At 46.1% G+C, this 20,116-nt stretch overlaps 1 protein-coding gene across 21 annotated transcripts in view; it reads left to right on the forward strand.

Moving 5' to 3' along the window:
• Nucleotides 1–15,895: 15,895 nt before the first annotated feature.
• Nucleotides 15,896–20,116, forward strand: part of MTSS1 (MTSS I-BAR domain containing 1) — a 149,501-nt gene continuing 145,280 nt past the window's right edge. For 7 of the 21 annotated variants that reach the window (XM_083516672.1, XM_083516682.1, XM_083516673.1 and 4 more), the window contains exon 1: nucleotides 15,925–17,065. In XM_083516672.1, the coding sequence (XP_083372798.1) occupies nucleotides 16,994–17,065 (72 nt within the window). In that variant the 5' untranslated portion in view covers nucleotides 15,925–16,993. Of the gene's footprint in view, nucleotides 17,066–20,116 lie in introns of all 21 variants that reach the window. The other 14 variants (XM_083516669.1, XM_083516677.1, XM_083516670.1 and 11 more) reach the window with 8 other exon arrangements.

A 20,116-nucleotide genomic window follows, 5' to 3' on the forward strand; every position in this document is an offset into this window, starting at 1 on the left:
ATGGTTTTAGATACCTATTAGGTCCATAAATTACCATATAGCATATATTCAGCACAAAAAACAGTGACAATTTGTTGTTGACAGAGGACAGCTGGACATATAAAGGGCCCCATTACCTTCAGTAGCTTAGGACAGGCATAGACAAACTCGGCCCTCCAGTTGTTTTGGGACTACAAGTCCCATCATCCCTGACCACTGGTCCTGTTAGCTAGGGATGATGCGAGTTGTAGTCCCCAAAACATCCGGAAGGCTGGGTTTGCCTATGCCTGGTTTAGGGCCTCATCAAACCTAAATCTGGCCTGTGTGCAGGGTTAAAAACTTCAAGAAAAAAAGATTCCTGCTAAACCTCAGGAATAACTTTCTGACGGTAAGAACCCGTTGGACAGTGGAACAGGCTTCCTCAGGGTGGGGTCACATTTATGGGAGTTTTTAAAGCAGATGTTGGATAGCAATCTGTCCTGTATGATGTAGCCCACTGCAAGGGTTCGGACTAAATGACCCGCAAGGTCCCTTCCAACTCTACAATTCTATGATTGTGTGGTTAATTGCAGGGGAAAAGGAATGCCCCCAAAATATTTGCTATTTTCACCCCCTAAGGCAGAGGTAGGGACGCGGGTGGTGCTGTGGGTTAAACCACAGAGCCTAGGACTTGCCGATCAGAAGGTCAGTGGTTCGAATCCCCTCGATGGGGTGAGCTCCGGTTGCTCGGTCCCCTTGCCAACCTATCAGTTTGAAAGCACATCAAAGTGCAAGTAGATAAACAGGTACTGCTCTGGCGGGAAGGTAAACGGTGTTTCCGTGCGCTGCTCTGGTTCGCCAGAAAAGGCTTAGTCATGCTGGCCACATGACCCAGAAGCTGTATGCCGGCTCCCTCGGCCAATATGAGCGCTGCAACCCCTTTACCTTTACCTTTACCTTAACCTTTAAGGCAGAGGTAGGAAACCAGATTTTTTTTAACCTAAGGGCCCCATTCTGGAGAAGGGTACATTCAGTGCCATAACTGTCAACGTTTTCCTTTTTTTAAGGGAAATTCCCTTATTCCGAATAGGATTCCTCGCAAGAAAAGGGAAAAGTTGACAGCTATGTTCAGTGCTATTTTTCTAGAAAAAGAGGTGCCAGAGCTCACCACAAACTTTTCCCTTGCTCTCTTAGAATTAGAATGGCAATGGCGCCCACCTGAGAGGTGCTTGAGTTGAGGTCCAGCTGGGGGGGGGGAGCCCTGGGGACATTCTGATGGTGAGTGGGGATAGAGGCAAAAATGGATGGAGTAAGGAAAGCAACTCTCCCCTTTGCCTAGGAAGCTATATTCAAAAATTCACATGAACGCCAGCAGTTTCTACATGCAAATGTCTCTCCACCTAGGCAAGCGAGCAAGAGGCCACAAAGAGAGTCCTATTTGGCCTTCAGGTCTGTGGTTCTCCTTTCCTGCCCTAAATCATGAAAACTAATGAAAGAGGTGGTACCTACCGGGAAAAGGCTGTGCAGAATTCCCAGGTGCTTAGGATTACAGTGGACGCTTGGGTTGCGAATGTGATCCGTGCGGGAGGCACGTTCACAACCCGCAGTGTTCGCAACCTGCATCTGCGCGTCTGTGCACACGCGGGTTGCAATTCGGCACTTCTGCGCATGCGCAAAGCGCGATTTAGCGCTTCTGCGCATGCGCGACCACCAAAACCTGGAAGTAACCCCATCCGGTACTTCTGGGTTTCAGCGGTCCGTAACCCGAAAAAAAACACAACCTGGAGCGGCTGTAACCTGAGGTATGACTGTAATTCCCCATGCAAACACACAGACACACTTCTGACACCACCCCGTGCTTTATATCAGTATCATTTTGTGGTGAGCGATAGCATGAGGATAAAAGGACGGCACTGCTTTCCGTTAAGACTATAAAGCAATTAAACAGTAGTTTGGAGGTTGATTTACTGTGTTGCTGTAAATAAAAAAATGGATAGATTAAAATAAACACCATGGTATCACAATGCAGCTGACGTTACAAGACTAGAAATGAAGAGAACAGCATTATCTCAACTCCGCAACACAGACAAATTACTGTCCTGACAATTATCTGGCAGCTTGGTGATTACAGGAAAATAAAGATACGGAATTAAGTCTTCCGATCTGTACATCGCAAACCATCACTCAGTGGTAGAGAACACACTTTGCATGCAAAGGGACTCAGCGATGATCCCCGGCATCAGTGTGGCAATGTTCAACTAGGGTATAGAAACAAACAAATCCCTGTGTTGCAAAATATGACTCAGCAATATCAAAAGCAACACGATGGCCAGAAACAATTACAGTATAGAAAACTTTGTGGAATAATGCAAAACTGTCCAAACCCTCAGTCTCTGTTCAGACCTCATGGCAAAGGAAGGAAAAATTTCCTGCAGTGCCAATGGCTCTCAATGGCCCTGTATTGAGAGCCAGTGTGGTGTAGTGGTTAAGAACGGTAGACTCGTAATCTGGGGAACCAGGTTCGCGTCTCCGCTCCTCCACATGCAGCTGCTGGGTGACCTTGGGCCAGTCACACTTCTGTGAAGTCTCTCAGCCCCACTCACCTCACAGAGTGTTTGTTGTGGGGGAGGAAGGGAAAGGAGAATGTTAGTTGCTTTGAGAATCCTTAAAGGGAGTGAAAGGCGGGATATCAAATCCAAACTCTTCTTCTTCTTCTTCTTCTTCTTCTTCTTCTTCTTCTTCTTCTTCTTCTTCTTCTTCTTCTTAATGGCCCTCACTTGGCTGGGTTGTTTTGCATAGGCTAGTTCAGGAATTCCTCTGCAGCTTGTATTTCTTCCTTCACATTCCAAATTATCAAAATTTCTAGGGTGGGGGGGGTCCACACCCCAAATCTATAACAATATTGAAAGCTGTGGTGCTAACTGTGTTGAATAAAAAATGGGCACACAGTTAAAGCAATCCGATTAGCAATTAACGCCTTGCCACAGGGCTGCTCCACATCACAATTCGATGAAAAAGTCAAATTTTTAAATCTCTTATTAACCAGGCAATCTATTAAACGCCAGAGGTGCTATTTAGGAAAGAACGGAAGTAATTGCTCTGCCTGGGTTCAGACCAGATCCCTTGTCAAGAGCATCAATATACGGCCACCAGCCGATGACCAGCCTTACCTACTGAAGATTTCCTTGATAAAAACATTAAACAGAACTGTGTGCAAACAGAGTACATTTAGCCAAAGGCACAACTCTCTTTGTGATGAGGGGTGGTGGGGACACAACAAAAAAGAGGGCGAAAATGTTACTATGTTTTATTTATTCTGAAAAGAAGATAAGCACAACAAATATGGTTTTGAAATACATCATTTTTATTGCTGGGCAGTTTAGGGATGTTTACTCAGAAGGTCCATTGAGTTCAATCAGAATTTTGCCTAAATGCAGTGCTTTTTTTCTTTAAAAAATGTTTAGGGGTACTCTCATCTTCCTACTCATGTTGAAATACAGTGGTACCTCGAGTTAAGAACTTAATTCGTTCTGGAGGTCCGTTCTTCACCTGAAACCGTTCTTAACCTGTGGTACCACTTTAGCTAATGGTGCCTCCCGCTGCCGTCACGCCACCGCCACACGATTTCTGTTCTCATCCTGAAGCAAAGTTCTTAACCCGAGGTATTATTTCTGGGTTAGCGGAGTCTGAAACCTGAAGCGTCTGTAACCTGAAGCATCTGTAACCCAAGGTACTGTGCTGCCCTTCAATGTGGCCAAACATAGAGTTACAGAATGTTTAGAGGTATATGTACCTCCCATACCCCCCAGAAAAAAGCACTAAATGTGCTTGGAATTTTAGCCTTAATCTTGCCAAGAGTTGGATGGGTCTTTGGGATAACTCTGAGGTAAAGGTAAAGGTACCCCTGACCATTAGGTCTAGTCGCGAACAACTCTGGGATTGCGGCGCTCATCTCGCTTTACTGGCCGAGGGAGCCAGCGTACAGCTTCCGGGTCATGTGGCCAGCATGATTAAGCCGCTTCTGGTGAACCAGAGCAGTGCACAGAAATGACATTTACCTTCCCGCTGGAGCGGTACCTATTTATCTACTTGCACTTTGACGTGCTTTCAAACTGCTAGGTTGGCAGGAGCAGGGACCAAACAATGGGAGCTCACCCTGTCTCAGGGATTCGAACCGCCAACCTTCTGATTGGCAAGCCCTGGGTTCTGTGGTTTAGACCACAGCACCACCCACGTCCCAACTCTGAGGTAGCTTACACTATTTCCCATTACCCCATTTGTGTGAGAGTGCGGACGCTCTGTTCTCAGTCGCACCTGTGCAGCTTCTGTAACTCAAAAGTTAATGATTCTCCAAATTTGTCCTTTTAGGACAGGAATGGGAAATCTCTACCCTTTCACCGGTTGCAGGGCAACACCTCCCACCAGCCCCAGCTAGTCAGGGATGACCATTGTGCAACAATGTCTGTATGGTCACGGACTCCCTATTCCTGGTGCATGTGGATGAAGAGACTGGGAAAGTAGAAAGAGTAAAGCTCCCAGCCTTCAAAAAAGTCTTGGCATAACTGGAATTGCTTCAGTCTGGGCCCTGCAAGGTTACTGTTAGACGGAATGATGCCCCTTTTGAAATGAAACATGTGTTCAAAATCTCTCATCTTCATTCTCAAGAATGCTGGACGTGGAATGTGTTGTGTATGCAGTTACATAATGTCGCTGATGCTGGTGTGTTCGTGTGTGCATTTTTTTGGGGGGGAATGTTGATTCAATTCTATTGGGTGCCGCCTCCAGTTCAGACATCTCAGCAATTCCTTGCATTCAGTGTTTGGGTGGTAGGGGAGAATGAAATAACAGGTGGAACTTCTTAATCATGGAATGGATTCCTGAGCAGCTGCTCTGGCTGAAAACCACCTAAAGCATGCGCAGGGGAACTTCTCCAGTCAGAGGGCTGCCATCTCTTCTGAGCAAGCTTCTGGGGACCACATGCCAATAGTGGCTGGTGCCAGGGGCAAAAGTAGGCGGTGCAATGAATATATATATACAGGAGACTATTTGCTTTCGTAGATTTTCACGGGTACAGGAATGCAGGTTTTGGTGTCTTCGGGTGTCTTCCCGTGTAAGAGTTGGGGTGTCTAGGCGACGTTTCGACGAGGTCTCACTCGTCATCTTCAGGCTGGTGCTTTCGGCTTCTTGTTACTGGAACAGAGCTCTGTTCCAGTAACAAGAAGCCGAAAGCACCAGCCTGAAGATGACGAGTGAGACCTCGTCGAAACGTCGCCTAGACACCCCAACTCTTACACGGGAAGACACCCGAAGACACCAAAACCTGCATACAGGAGACTAGTATCCACACACATTCACACACCTGTCAAAGAGTCAGCCGGCAGTAAATCGCACAATTCAAAGTTGGAGTCATAGCTGTCAACCGTCCCTTATTTGGTGGGAAAGTCCCTTATCCCAGTGCCGTGTCCCGCTGCTGTCCCTTATTGATGATGTCCCTTAAATTTCCTGGGTTTCAAAGGAAGCAGCTCCTCTCCCTCCCTCCCTGCCGGCCAGGGAGAAGGGAGGCTCCAACTGTGTTGCTTGGCTGAATTGCTCACCCAATAAGGAGTCTAAGAACGATTGGGGGGTGGAGCTTGCATGCCTTGTGCTGATCAAATAGGCCACGTTGCCTAGGGACTCGCCTTTGCTCAGCGCTTCCCAGCAGAGAGGTGACGGTGGTTTTCCTTGGTGCATCCCCTTTGCCGGGTTGCTGCGTTGTGGGAACCACCGCTTGAGGCTTCGTTTGGCTGCTGGCTGGGCTTTCTGCCTTTGGCTCGGAGGAGCTCAGAAGTTGAACATACCTGTGTTTGGGAAATCCCTTATTTTGGCTGCTGGTCCCTTATTTTCAAATCTGTAAGTTGACAGCTATGGTTGGAGTCAACTCTTCATTAGCAAAAACATGATCTCCACAGACTTGGCCTAATGAGCACAGCAGCTGAGGCTCCATGAATCAGTTGCCAAGACTGAAAGTCCCCACCTCCCCACATCCATCTAGGTCCCCTCCTCTCCAGGATTAACCCCCAAGCAATTGGAGACTGTGCCTGCATGCAGCCTGCCCAGGCTCCTCCTGTTTCATGCCTCTCCTGGTTCTGGGAGACCAGGGGATGAGGGGACCATGTTGCAGCAAGAGGGGGAGACACCTGACTCGCTCGTCTGACTCATCTCTGCCTCTTGGCCTCCTTTCTCCCACTCTCCTGCTCAGCTTCTGCCTCTGATTCTAGACTTCCTTCTGCCACAGACTCTCCCCGCTCACTAAGCCCTGGCACTTCGTCTTCCTGGTCTCCTCCCTTTGAGCACTCAGCATCGTCCCACCACCAACCTCGGGCTCCGAGCCTTCTTCTCTTTCTGGTTCCCACCAACTTGGTGGTGGCGCCAACTTGGATGGATTTAGAAGAGGATGAGACAAATCTGTGAAGGCTAAGTCTGCTCGCCTTCCGGGGTGGCCGGTGTTGCGGCCAGGCATCGGACCACACCAAGTGATCTGGCAAATGGCAGGCCAGATCACATGGCTGCCTGCCAATTGGCCAATGCTGGCAGACCTTGGCCGGGCAATCCCATGGCCCAACCAACCAATGAGAATGCTTGGGCCAAATTCCAGGAAAGTTTATTATTTTTTTTTATAATAATATTTTATTAAGATTTTCCAAAAGGTTAACATCAACAAAAATCAACAAAAATCAAAGAAAACAAACACACATCAGGAATTCAAACAAAACAAAAAAAAAACAAAAAAGAGGAAAAATACAGAAGAAAAAATTAGCATAAAAAACACTCTTTTATATTAATAACTTTCAAAACCTTATTCTCTTTGCTTCCACCCGCCTTCCCTTCTTGTATTCTACTTTGAAAGTTAGTTCAGCAAGATCGTTTAATGTTCATTTTAAACCTTTATCCCTCCCTTTATAATCTTATTTATCTTAATCGCTAGAACCCCTTCATTTCATTTTCAGAGCCTTCAACATTCATAAATTTTACAATATTTTTGTAGGTAAACTTTAAACTTCTTCCAGTCCTCTTCCATCTGCTCCTCTCCTTGATCTCGGATTCTGCCAGTCATCTCTGCTAGTTCCATATAGTCTATCACTTGCATCTGCCATTCTTCCAAGGTGGGTAGATCTTGCGTCTTCCAATGCTTTGCAATAAGTATTCTTGCTGCTGCTGTAGCGTACATAAAAAAAGTTCTATCCTCCTTTGGCACCAATTGGCCGACTATGCCCAGGAGGAAGGCCTCTGGTTTCTTCAGAAAGGTATACTTAAATACTTTTTTCAGTTCATTATAGATCATTTCCCAGAACGCCTTAATCCTTGGGCACGTCCACCAAAGGTGAAAGAATGTTCCTTCACTTTCTTTACATTTCCAACATTTATTATCAGGCAAATGATAGATTTTTGCAAGCTTGACTGGTGTCATGTACCACCTATAAATCAAATTCCAGGAAAGTTGAAATTGTGGCCTGCCTGGCACACTTTCTCAGCACTTTTTGTCAGGGATCTGGTTGATCACTGTGAGAGCAGGAGGCTGGACTAGATGGGCCATTGGCCTGATCTAGCAGGTTTATCTTATGTTCTTAACATCGCTACCATTCATACACACACATTTTACACATCACTTGGGAAGGGAGAACCAATGTCAGTGTACTGGAAGAAGCAAAGATCACCAGTGTCGAAGCAATGATTCTTCAACATCAACTTCGTTGGACTGGTCATGTTGTGCGGATGCCTGATGATCGTCTTCCAAAGCAACTACTCTATTCCGAACTTAAAAATGGAAAGCGTAATGCTGGTGGTCAACAAAAGAGGTTTAAAGACTGTCTCAAGGCAAATCTTTAAAAATGTAGTATAAACACTGACAACTGGGAAACACTGGCGCCTGCGAGCGCTCCAGTTGGAGAACAGCCTTTACCAAAAGTGTCATGGGCTTTGAAGACACTCAAACTCAGGACGCAAGGGAGAAACATGCTAGGAGGAAGGTATGCTTGGCAAATCCACACCGTGATCAACTCTCGCCCTGAAACCAATGTCCCCACTGTGGAAGGATGTGTGGATCCAGGACTGGCCTCCACAGTCACTTATGGACTCATTGTTAAAACCGTGTTTATGGAAGACAATCTTACTCAGCTACGAGTGATCGCCAAAGAAGAAGAAGATTCTTGGTCCATCTCTGCCCCAATGTTGTTCAAATCCTGCATCTTAGAAAACAAGTATTATTTTTCACAAGATCTTAATATCATATATATATATATACATACACACACACACACACTCAGCCACCATGAACAGAAGAAGGTTGTGTTGGCATGTTGCCATGCAACCTAATGTTTGACTGGAATACCACAACTTTCGCAAGATGACGTTGCCATATTTAGGTGGTGGGGGGAGAGGGGGGTTGATGATTCATAACTTCTTAAACTGCCTCGAGTGTAAGTGAAGGTTTTGCAAGTAATGTTTGCAGGAAGTGGCTTGCCATAGCAACTCGATCTTCGGATGATCATAATGGCAGAAGTCTTCCCACAGGATTGTACAAGATATGTTAGTTGTGGAGCATACTGAAGATCATTTCATTTATGCCCCTCTTCACACACACGGCTCATATGCGATAAATATCAGTAACGTAATAGAACATCACAAATCACAACGTAAGTCTTATGAAATAATGAACAAATCATCAGTAAATCAACTGCAAAACAACCACCTTCTGTCAAACACGATTAACAAAGCAGCTCAAAAAAATAGGCTAAACACCACCACAAGAAAAGTCATACTGTGAAATTCACAAAGCATTACAGCACCCTTAAGTCCATGAAACAATATGAACAACGTTAACAAACTCACAACTGAAAAGATACAAAGCACTGTTGAATTCACACATTTTCTTGCACCCCATGACTCATAGACCTCCACTCAGTTCATCAAAAGGCAGCAAACAAAAATAAGGATGATCCAGTTAACAATTATTATTATTGATTTTTTATGATTAGCTATTCCTATACTGCCCTATGTGCAGCAGGCATCCTAATCTGGAGGTGGCTTCAAACAGGGCTGCCATATGGATATTCCTGGACATTCGCGTGATTTCAAAGGTGGAATTGACGTCCGGGGGGAATTTCTGAAAGGCGGTGCTTTGTCAATAGTGGTTTTTTAAGGCATTTTTTTAAAAAATGAAAAAGCTCAACAATTTCATTGTCTTCCTTAAAATAACCTCAACAATTTTGGGTGCTTCCTAAAAAAAGGTCAAAGGAGTATCCTGGTTTTTGCTTTTTGAAATATGGCAACCCTCTCTGTAATGCTGCCTAATCTGCTTTCCCTTCACAAAATAAGATTATCTACGTGGTCCAACTATGTGATTTAAATGCACATGATTAATAAACACGAATCCTAGTTACTTGGAGGAGCTGCCAGCCATCAGATGCCATTTGCCAGGACATTATGGTCCACCAACAACTGCCAAACAATATAAAGAAAATTAGGCAGGGAGGCATTTTTACATATATGAAGAGCGTGCTTATAGCAATACTATTCACGCGGACATAATTGGAGTGCAGGATATATGTGGGAACATGAAATGTTTCTTTTGGCTCTCCATTGTGGGTGTAGATAATTACTTAATGCTATTTTAAGTTGCACAGAGTGGTTGGTACACAAACTAAGCAGAAAGGGAGGGGAGAAGCCTTCTGTTCTCCTCTTGTTTGATAGAAATGAACTCTGAAAAGAGGGTGTGTATTTTAACAAATTCTATGCGGTTAGCCCTTTGTTATGAAAGATGAAAGATGCGCCCAACCCAGCACGCCACATTCACATGTGATCTCTGCTTCCATACATCTATGGAACACTCTACCCACACATCTCTGCCATGGGGCTAACAGCATTGTTGAAAAGTTGTTTAGATTGGGCTGGAGAAATGTCACTCAGGGGGTGGGGATATGGAAATATTTCCCAGCAGTGTTCAAAAAGGATCTAGGGGTCTTAGCTTGGCAGGGGGTTGGACTCGATGGCCCTTGTGGTCTCTTCCAACTCTATGATTCTATGATTCTATGATTCTATGATTCTAGTAGACCACAAGCTTAACACAAGTCAACAGCATGTTGCAGCAGCAAAAAAGGCAAATACTATTCTAGGCTGCATCAACAGAAGTATAGTGTCCACATCGAGGGAAGTCATAGTCCCGCTCTATTCTGCCTTGGTCAGACCACACCTGGAATACTGTGTCCAGTTCTGGGCACCACAATTTAAGAAGGATGTTGACAAGCTGATATGTGTGCGAGCAAGTTGATCAAGGGTCTGGAAAACAAGCCTTATGAAGATCTGGATATGTTTAGCCTGGAAAAGAGGAGACTGAGAGGAAAGCCATCTTCAAATATTTAAAGGGCTGTCACATGAGGATGGAGCAAACTTGTTTTCTCCTGCTCTGGAGGGTAGGCTCAAACTTATGGCTTGCAAGTTACATGGAAGGAGATTCTGACAGTAAGAGTTGTTCGACAGTGGAACAGACTCCCATGAGAGAAGTGAGAGGGTGGAAGACAGGAAGACCAACAGTATCATAGAATCATAGAATTGTAGAGTAGAAAGGGACCGCGAGAGCCATCTAGTCCAGCCCCCTGAAATGCAGGTCTCTCAACTAAAGAATCCATGACAGGTGGCCACCCAACCTCTGCTTAAAAACTTCCAAGGAAGGAGAGTAGATGGAGCTGGAGGCATTGGCAGACAGCTCCAGCTCTTAAGAAGGAGGAAGCTGATAGGCCATACCACCTCCTGGACTAGTTGGAGTTTAGAAAACAGGCAGGTGGGAACTGGCTGGAGGCAGACTCCATTTGCCCAAAGAGATCAACCTCCACAGCTTGTCCCTGCAACTGCCAATTATATCTTCATATATATATATGATTGTAAGGCTGTCGTCAAGCCACTAAACCACTCTCTGATTTGCCTTCCTCCTCCTTTAAAAGGGGTCACGGAGACCTGTGAGGGGAGAAGGAAGGGTGGGGATGCTTGGGCGAGCTGTGAGGGAATGAGTGAGGTTTAAAGCAGGAGAGATTGGCAGGTAGGTGAGCAGAATGAGTAAAGGCAGCGGCTCATAGTGTGTGCAGCTATGTGCATCCGCGCTCTCTGCCTTGTGGTCAAGCTATCCCTATATAGGCATACAGTGGTACCTTGGTTCTCAAACTCAATCAGTTCTGGAAGTCCATTCGATTTCCAAAATGTTCGAAAACCAATTGGCTGATTGGTCCCGGAAACAATACCGACGGCTGAAACGGACGTTCGGCTTCCAAAAAACGTTCACAAACCAGAACCCTTACTTCTGGGTTTGCAGCATTCGGGAACCGATTTGTTCGTCAACTAAGCCATTTGGGAACCGAGGTACCACTGTGCTAGTTACCTTTTTACTCTTAACTTTTGTTATTAGGATGAAGAACATAGTGGCTACATAGCTTTCTGTGCATAGAAACATCACTAGCAGTGCTTTTTCCCCCTGGGGGGTACGCAGGGGTACACATACCCCTAAACATTTTGTGAATCTAAGTTTGGCCTCATTGAGGGGCAGTATTTCAGTATATGAGTAGGAAAATGAGAGTACCCCTAAACACTTTTTTAAGGAAAGAAAGCACTGATCACTAGTATTTAAAAGTGAAGGATTTCTTCTCTCTACTGCTTTTACAAAGTGACAAGAACCCTTAGACCACTAGCAGCTGAGTGACCAGGTGCAAGCAGGTGGGGGTTCTTGCACCAGGAGCAGGTGTGTGGAAGAGGGAATTCCAGCAGGTGTGGCTTGTCATGCAGGAGGCACCAGCTGAAATTTCCTTTTCCACACAAGCATTACAGAAGCAGCAGACCTCAACTGTTTGCACCTGGTCACTCTTAACTTGCAGCTAGATGTTATGCAGAAGGATTTGTTTGCAGAGAAGTGTGAAACCCACTGCCAGTTATGATTTCAATGGAGCCAGGATTTCCCAATACTGTATACAGAATTAATCTTATCTCCAAAGCGTTGCCTGAAATGTTTCCCTCAGTTACTCCTCAATGACATCTGCTGCCACCGGGCAAATTTTCATTATTGGCAAGTGTCTTACATAAACTCTGACTCAGGACAGTCTGTTTATATAAACTGTTTTTAAAGTTAAAACAGTAACCAGGCTGATGACGGTAAGCAAATTTCAAACCAAGGCTGCAATCCTAGGAACACTACTGTTTTAAGTCAGCAGGATTTTCTGAGTAAATATGAAAAAGGACCAGACTGCACAGTTGTGGACCTATGCGTGCTTTGTAAAATTCCTTTACTAGTTTACACAGTTTTTTTCAAGATACAGAATTCTTCCCGGGGTCTTCATCTTACAACGCTGCTTGAATAACAGCAACAAAAATGCTGGAGTAAGTTTAGCAAGGTCTCCCAATTTCTGGCCAAGTACACAGTTTACAGTGGAAAAACATGCATTAGGTTTGGGGTCACCAATACATATGGGTCATTTGCGCTGGCACCAATCGCAAAATGGCTGTCTTGGGGAATGTGGCGTAACACAAAATGGCTGCTGTGGGCAACTGCAGGAGAGGCAGTTCAGAGTCAAAAAATCATGCATTGCTGATTTTTGAGGGATATTTGCTGATACCTTTTGTGGGCACTATGTGAGGTATTGGCAGATGTGCTGGTGCCCAGGGGCACTGTGTTGGCAACCCCTGCATTAGGCCACAAAGCATGCAAGATCATATGTTGCCTTGCTCAGATGCCCCCTCAGAAAACAGGGAGGATTGATAGCTCAGCGGCAGAATATTTTATTTCCATATAGAAAGTTCTAGGTTCAATTGCTGGCATCTTCAGTTAGAAAGTTCCGGTAGCAGATGATGGACAAGACTTCTGCCTGGCACCTCAGGAGAGCATCAGCCAGTTAACATCCATTAAACTGGCAGGTTTTTGTGTTCTTACAGTCCACCTCCTTAGGCATCCAAGCCAGCACGGCATAATGGTTAAAGTGTTGGACTAGGACCCGGGAGTTCAGGGTTCGAAACCCCACTCAGCCATGAAGCTGACTGGGTGACCTTGGACCAGTCACCATCTCGTAACCTAACCTACTTTACTTACAAGGTTGTTGTGAGGATGACACGGGGAGAAGGAGAACCATGTTATACCACTTCAAGACCCTTGGAAGATAGAGGTGGTTTCCAAAAGAAAATAAATAAATGTGAGTTTTGTGTGTGAACATAGGGTGGTATTGACTAAGTTGTATACCCTTTGAAATTAATGAGCATTACTAAGTTAGGCCCAAAGTATTGGAGCTCAATACTTTAGCCACCTGATGAGAAGAGAAGACTCCCTGGAAAAGACCCTGATGCTGGGAAAGATGGAGGGCACAAGGAGAAGGGGGCGACAGAGGACGAGATGGTTGGACAGTGTTCTCGAAGCTACCAGCATGAGTTTGACCAAACTGCGGGAGGCAGTGGAAGACAGGAGTGCCTGGCGTGCTCTGGTCCATGGGGTCACGAAGAGTCGGACATGACTAAACGACTAAACAACAAGAAGTTAGGCCCATTCATTTCAAGGTTTACTCTGAGAGGAACTTCGCTGAATACCATCTATATCCTTGTGCTACGTGTTCCTGAGCTACCGTGATTCACCTGGCAAAGGAACAACATTTCATGCAAAGGCAGTATTATTTTTACTTCTATAATCTCCTTATTCTCTGCTCTAGGCACTTAGATGGCACCGATAAATTTCCTAATTCCCACACCTGGGCTTAATGAACTTGGGCAATAAATAATGAAGGCTGATTTCCCTCTGGGGCTGCTAAAACTTGGGAGCAAGGAGGACTTGCGAAACAAGCCCAGAGTCGCCAACTTTATTCACATGTGTGCGTGACTCTCTACCTGCTGGGCCCGATCCATAAAATACTATTTTTGGTGTCAGCCAATCTCTAGATTCACCTGCGCACTGCAACTCTGGCACAACGTCAGTTCTTTGGAACTGGGATTGCGTTGAACGAACCAAACAAAGCTCAGAAACGATGAAGATTACACAACTCTATAGCAAAGCTGGATGCATTCCTGGATTTATACAACAGGTTGCACAGAATAGGAATTACATGTACTTGTGTTTATTGGACAAGGGTAACAGTCAAATAATTTAGATTTGTCTACACTGCACCCTTTTAATTCATTACTCTCCATAAATCTACTCTCCAATTTATCTGCCTACGTCGAGCTCATCATCCCCTTTTCTTTTATGCTAAGCACTTCTATATATCATATGTAAAGAAGGCAGACTTTGGCAATACGGTGTCCTGAGCAAGGATAAAATTTGCTCCCCCATATACAGTAATAAATTGCACCCCCTCAGGTCAACACCTGGGGGGGACGGGACTGCTTGCACCATCCTAAATCTGGTGCTGTGTAGAGGATTTGGAGGTAGACGCGGGTGGCGCTGTGGGTTAAACCACAGAGCCTAGGACTTGCCGATCAGAAGGTCGGCAGTTCGAATCCTCACGACGGGGTGAGCTCCTGTTGCTCAGTCCCTGCTCCTGCCAACCTAGCAGTTCGAAAGCACATTAAAGTGCAAGTAGATAAATAGGTACTGCTCCGGCGAGAAGGTAAACGACATTTCCGTGCGCTGCTCTGGTTCGCCAGAAGCGGCTTAGTCATGCTGGCCACATGACCTGTACGCCGGCTCGCTTGGCCAATAAAGTGAGATGAGCGCCGCAACCCCAGAGTCGGCCACGACTGGACCTAATGGTCAGGGGTCCCTTTACCTTTTTACTTCCTACATAGGGAATATGAGAATACCAGACTATCTATTTATCTATATGTACACACACACATCCCCTTCATGGATCACTGCCTTGTCTTGGCGAAGGGGCTTGAATAACTCAGAGAAACTATGAGCTATGCCATACAGGGCCACCCAAGATGGACAGGTCATAGCCGAGAGTTTAGACTAAATGTGATCCACCTGGAGAAGGAGCTGGCAAACCGCTCCAGTATTTTGCCAAGAAAACTCCATGGACATAAAAAAGGAGAAGCTTTGAGAAGAGTTTCCAAGGCATGCTCTGGTTCATGGGGTCACGGAGAGTCGAACACGACTGAGATGACTAAACAACGAGTACACACACATACACCAGACCCTCCAAGCGCCCATATTTTCCAGGGACAGTACCGGATTTAAAGAAGCCATCCTGGTCTCTGATTTGATCATGGAATGTCTGGGTTTCCTAAGGACATCCCTATTTTCATCAGGGAAATGTTGGAGGGTAAGGAGTTATGGGCTGCCAAGCCAAGGAGATAAGTAGCTATACACCCTGAAGACATCTGAAGGCAGCCCTGTAAAGGGAAGCATTTTAATGTGTAATTTTTTATTCTGTTAAATATACATATATATGTTAGAAGCTGTCAGGATTGGCTGGGGCAACCCAGTCAGATAGATGGAGTATACATAAAATATTTTTTTTAAAAAATGGAATAGGTCATAGCTATTTTCATTGGAGAAATGTTGGGTGGTATGTATGCATACATACACATATGTAGTGTATGCCTCTGTTATGCTATGTTCATAGCTGCCAACTTCTCCTTTTTCTTGCGAGGAATCCTATTTGGAATAAGCGGATTTCCCTTAAAAAAAGGGAAACTTTGACAGCTATGGTTATGTTATATGTATATGTTAAGTCTAATTACCTGAAATATTTTTAAACGCTTTTTTATTGAGTTAATGAAAATCTGAGCGGAAAGCGTTTTTAAAAATACTATTTACAGTATTGCAGAAACTCCTTAGGAGGTTTGGCACTGCAGAGACGGGCCCCGGAGCTGCCACGGACCAGCGCGCGACCCTAAGGCGGCGCTAGAGAGGCAGCGAGAGAGCGCCTTAACCCTTCCCCGCCCGCTCCTTCCCCTCTTCGGCCAATCAGCGGCCGAGGCCCGGGCATTCTGCGCTCGTGACGCGCCTTCCCGGGGAAGCAAGGTTCCAAGGGCTCTGCGCTGAGGCTCGAGCCGCCGCTGGAGCGCGCGCCTGGGTGCAGCCTTGCCGCGGTGTGGGGAGCACGGCCAGGGGACGGAGAGAGAGAGAGAGCCCGGTCGTCGTCGGAGGCAGGGAGGCTGGGTGGATTTTTATTTTTATTTTTTTTGCAAGCCGAGGAATCGGCACGCGGCTAGGCATTTGGGAAGGGGGCTTTTCTTTGTTTTGATTCGCTAGCTGCCGCAGATTCCGACCTTTATTATTATTATTATTTGCGTTTAATCCAAAACGCAGCAGCAGCAGCTCTGGTGCCTGCGAATACCAGCGCCGGTGTTCCCTTCCCTCTCTTTCTATTGATGCATTCCATGCAATAAATAGGCTTTTTTTTAGGCGGGGTTGTTTAATTCTGAATTTCGCAGGGTTTTTGAACGGCGTTTACTTTTTTTTTTGAAAAGCAGATTTAGTGGTTTTCTTAAAAAAAAAATTCTTTTTTGCATCACCCCCCCCGCAAAATCGGGTCTGCAGCTGTTCCAAGAGTACTTGCTTGCGAGGGAGGGGGTCTGTTGTCGGAGGCAGCTGAGTGAAGCCTCCTTTGCTGCAGCCGAGGCATTTTGCAAGCCGCCAGCTGCCCGGCTTTGCTCCTCTCCCCAGCCTCCATCGCGCAACCTACCTACTTGTTGTGTGGGGGGCATGAGCAAGAATGGAGAACGATGGACCTTGTTGCTATCTTTGTGTGCGGGGGATAGAGATGTCTTGATTTCGTCCAGCCGTGGGACTTTTTTCTCCAGGGCAGGGTTGCTGTAGGCGCTGCAAGAGACAAACCGAATAACATTGGTGGGCAGCGTTAGAGAAAAGCTCAGAAGCGAAAGAGAAGTGGCTCCGCTGCTTTTGAGATTGAAGTCTTTATTTTTATTTTATTTGCATGCAGAGAAATCTCTGATTTTGACTGCTCCCTCCCCGAAGGGTAGGAATTGAAATAAGTAGGGGTGGGTCGCGTGTGTGCTTTTTTATTTTTTGGGGGGTTTGCGAAACCGCAGCAGTTTCTTCGGCGTCCACCTTGATCCGGGCGAGGAAAAAATGGAGGCTGTGATAGAAAAGGAATGTAGCGCGCTCGGAGGACTCTTCCAGACCACCATCAGTGACATGAAGGTAAGGGAGCCTCGAGTATTGGGGGCGCAAGGTGCAAAAACCACCCCCCCGACGCCCCCCCAATAAAAGCCCCGCCACGTTTGACAAATCCCTCGCCTGAGCATTGCTGCTCCCTTGTATTGCATTCATTGCCACCTGCATTGAAAAACAGGGTGGTTGTGGAAGGAAAGCTTGCCTCAGCGAGGACACCCCCTTCCATGCAGATGGAGGAGCTCTGCCTAGTATTGACAGCATTCTCCCCCCCTCCAAAAAAAACCGAATTGCTGCTTGCTTTTACTATGGAGGCAGAAAAAACGCTCTGCAAGACGCTGAGTTGTGCATTGCTAGCCTCCTTTTCTGAGATTTCCCAGAGTCCCCTGGGAATTCTTCTAATTAAGACGAAATGGAACCATTTAATTACAATAATAACGCTGGAAAAGAGAGGGAGCCTCGCGCTGTGCGGAGCCCCAAACTGCGCAGCGGAAAGCCTCCCCAAGGTGGGGTTCAAATGCCAATGGGGAGCATATGTGTATAGACTGTGATGATGATAAACTGGGACCATTAATGCTCCCTTTGTTGAGTTCTGCACCTTCTCTCCAGCGCTGCGTGTTCTGAAGGCCCAGGGGAGGTTATCAAGCAGATATGGTTCACAGAACACCATGGTTTGCTCTTATTTATCCCTTCTGCTTGGGAAAGGAGAAAGAGCGTTTTTACCTTTGAATATTGGGTGTTTGGGACAAGCTGCAAAAAGGCCGTACCAGCTCAATGTGTCTCTCCTAATCTCCCAGAGGCATTGAGCAGCTGTTGGGAAACAAGAAACTAGATCAGGTGGATCTCAGTGTGATCCATTAAATGAGGCCCGAAGTTCAATAAGTCAGCAGTTTTCTGTACTTGGTGTTTCATATAGCCGTTTTGTGTATATACAGCCTGTAGACTTTCAAACCATCTTGTTATTTTTACACTAGTGGAAACAAGATTCTTAGCAGGCTGGTAAAGAAATATGCTGCCTTCTGCCACGAGGGCTGGCAAAGGAGGATTATATCTTTCCCATCTCTCCTCTTGAGTCTGTTGCTCTTCCAGGGCTGGCCAGAGGGAAGGGGTTGTGTTTTCTTTGTACCACTAGCAAGCAGTGTTCTGTTTTTTTCTTGCAGCAAAGCTTATGGTCAAGATCTGTGTGTATAATATAAATTCCAAAATGGGAAGGGTTGTAACTCTGTGGTTTGAGCGTGCACATTCCCTCTGGAAGCGGACCCAGGTTCAATTCTCCACTTCACGGGATCTCTTGGGTAGGGTGGCTGGAATGGATCCCATGTCTGTCCCTTTGCAGAGCTGCTGCCTGTCAGAATTGACACTGCTGGGCTAGATGGGCACTTGGGGAGCAGCCCTGTAGCCAGATCTTCCGGAATGAGCAGGTTAGGATCCAGCAGATCTCTGGGTGAGCTGGGAGTGTCCCGGGGCAGCCAGGCTATGCCATGCAAACTCTTTAACTATCATATCAGCCAGAGATAGGCCCATGTGTCTCCCTCGTCGTGGTGGATCTGAAAAGGGGGCATTTTGGAGGGGGCAGCTGCTGCGGGCAGGACCAGAGGGAGGACTTGGGTAGGATCCTATGCCTGCTCAGCTCAGTCATGGCCTGGCATGAGATAACCCAACAACAGGGTGGTGTACCTCAAAACACTGTCTTAAAAGCTTGTCTTAACCTCTGCCATGCTTAGGCCAGCCATAGCCCCACCAAGTTTGAGCCTGGTGTAACTTCACTCCAGCTTAATTTACGCCAGCCTTCTTTACGTCCGTGTTTGCGCTTGTCCCATGTTTCCTAGGCATGGATCTGAGAAGATTTTCTCTTGCTCCACTGCATTCCACGGGAAAACACGCCGTTTATCGCTGGATCGGAACAAGTGTAAATCAGGGGTTCTGCGGATTGACTTTCTTCTGATCCCAACAGCGGGTTTTCCCGGGGAATGCAGTGGGGTGAGAGGAAATCCTCTTGGACCCATGCCTAGGAGGCCTAGGACCAGCGGATGAAGATGTGGGATAAGCGGAAGTGTGGATGAGAGTTCAGTAATATTGTTTTATGTGTGTGCCTGTGCATGATTGCGCCTATTCAGTGGAATATGACGCTCCCTTTGATGCACAAATCTCTGAGGCTCGAAGGATGGCTCACAACATTTTCTCCTCCAGTGTTTGAACCACTGGTCTCTGTTGTTGTTGTTGTTGACGCAAGTAATCTCTAGTCACTTCAGCCATGTTGGTGTCCCTGTTGGTGGACGAGGTTGTTCCTGGAGAAGATTGCAGCATTCTCTTTCAGAAGAGGGCAGAACGTCTTTTTGAAATTCAGCTGGCGGTGGTGTTTTGTGCGCTCTCAGATATATGTACAAGAGGCTTCGCTGCATCTCTTAATAGCATGCAATTTCCCCATCCCCTTCCCTCCAAAGAAATGGGGAAGGAAGAGTACTTAAATCTGAAAGACTTGAGATTTGGGGAGTGGTAGGCGACCACAAGGAACTGTCAATGAAGGTTTGCTGAATGGCGACTTAAGCCAATGGCTTGGGTTGAGGCTTGCTCCTTTGTTTCCTTAAAAAAAAAATAATAATACAGTAGTGCCTCGGGTTACATACGCTTCAGGTTACATACGCTTCAGGTTACAGACTCCGCTAACCCAGAAATATTACCTCAGGTTAAGAACATTGCTTCAGGATGAGAACAGAAATCATGCTCCGGTGGTGCAGCAGCAGCAGGAGGCCCCATTAGCTAAAGTGGTGCTTCAGGTTAAGAACAGTTTCAGGTTAAGAACGGACCTCCAGAACGAATTAAGTTCTTAACCCGAGGTACCACTGTATATTAAAAGTGAAGCTTGTTTAGACGTGGGTGAGAGGAGCGTTGTGCGTCAACTTTGTCATAATGAACTCTTTTGTGATGTGATTGGGTTCCCGATCTTCCTTTGCCAAGTCTCTCGGGAGGGAATGAGCAGGGGTCCGAAACAAAACCTGCAATCATTTTCATCAAGTCCACTTCAGCAGTGTGAATATTTTAGCAGATGTTTTCTTCCGCCAGATGGAATGTTGATGTGAA

This window comes from Podarcis liolepis (genome assembly GCF_965112155.1).
Source record: "Podarcis liolepis genome assembly, chromosome: 8".
Lineage (NCBI taxonomy): Eukaryota > Metazoa > Chordata > Lepidosauria > Squamata > Lacertidae > Podarcis > Podarcis liolepis.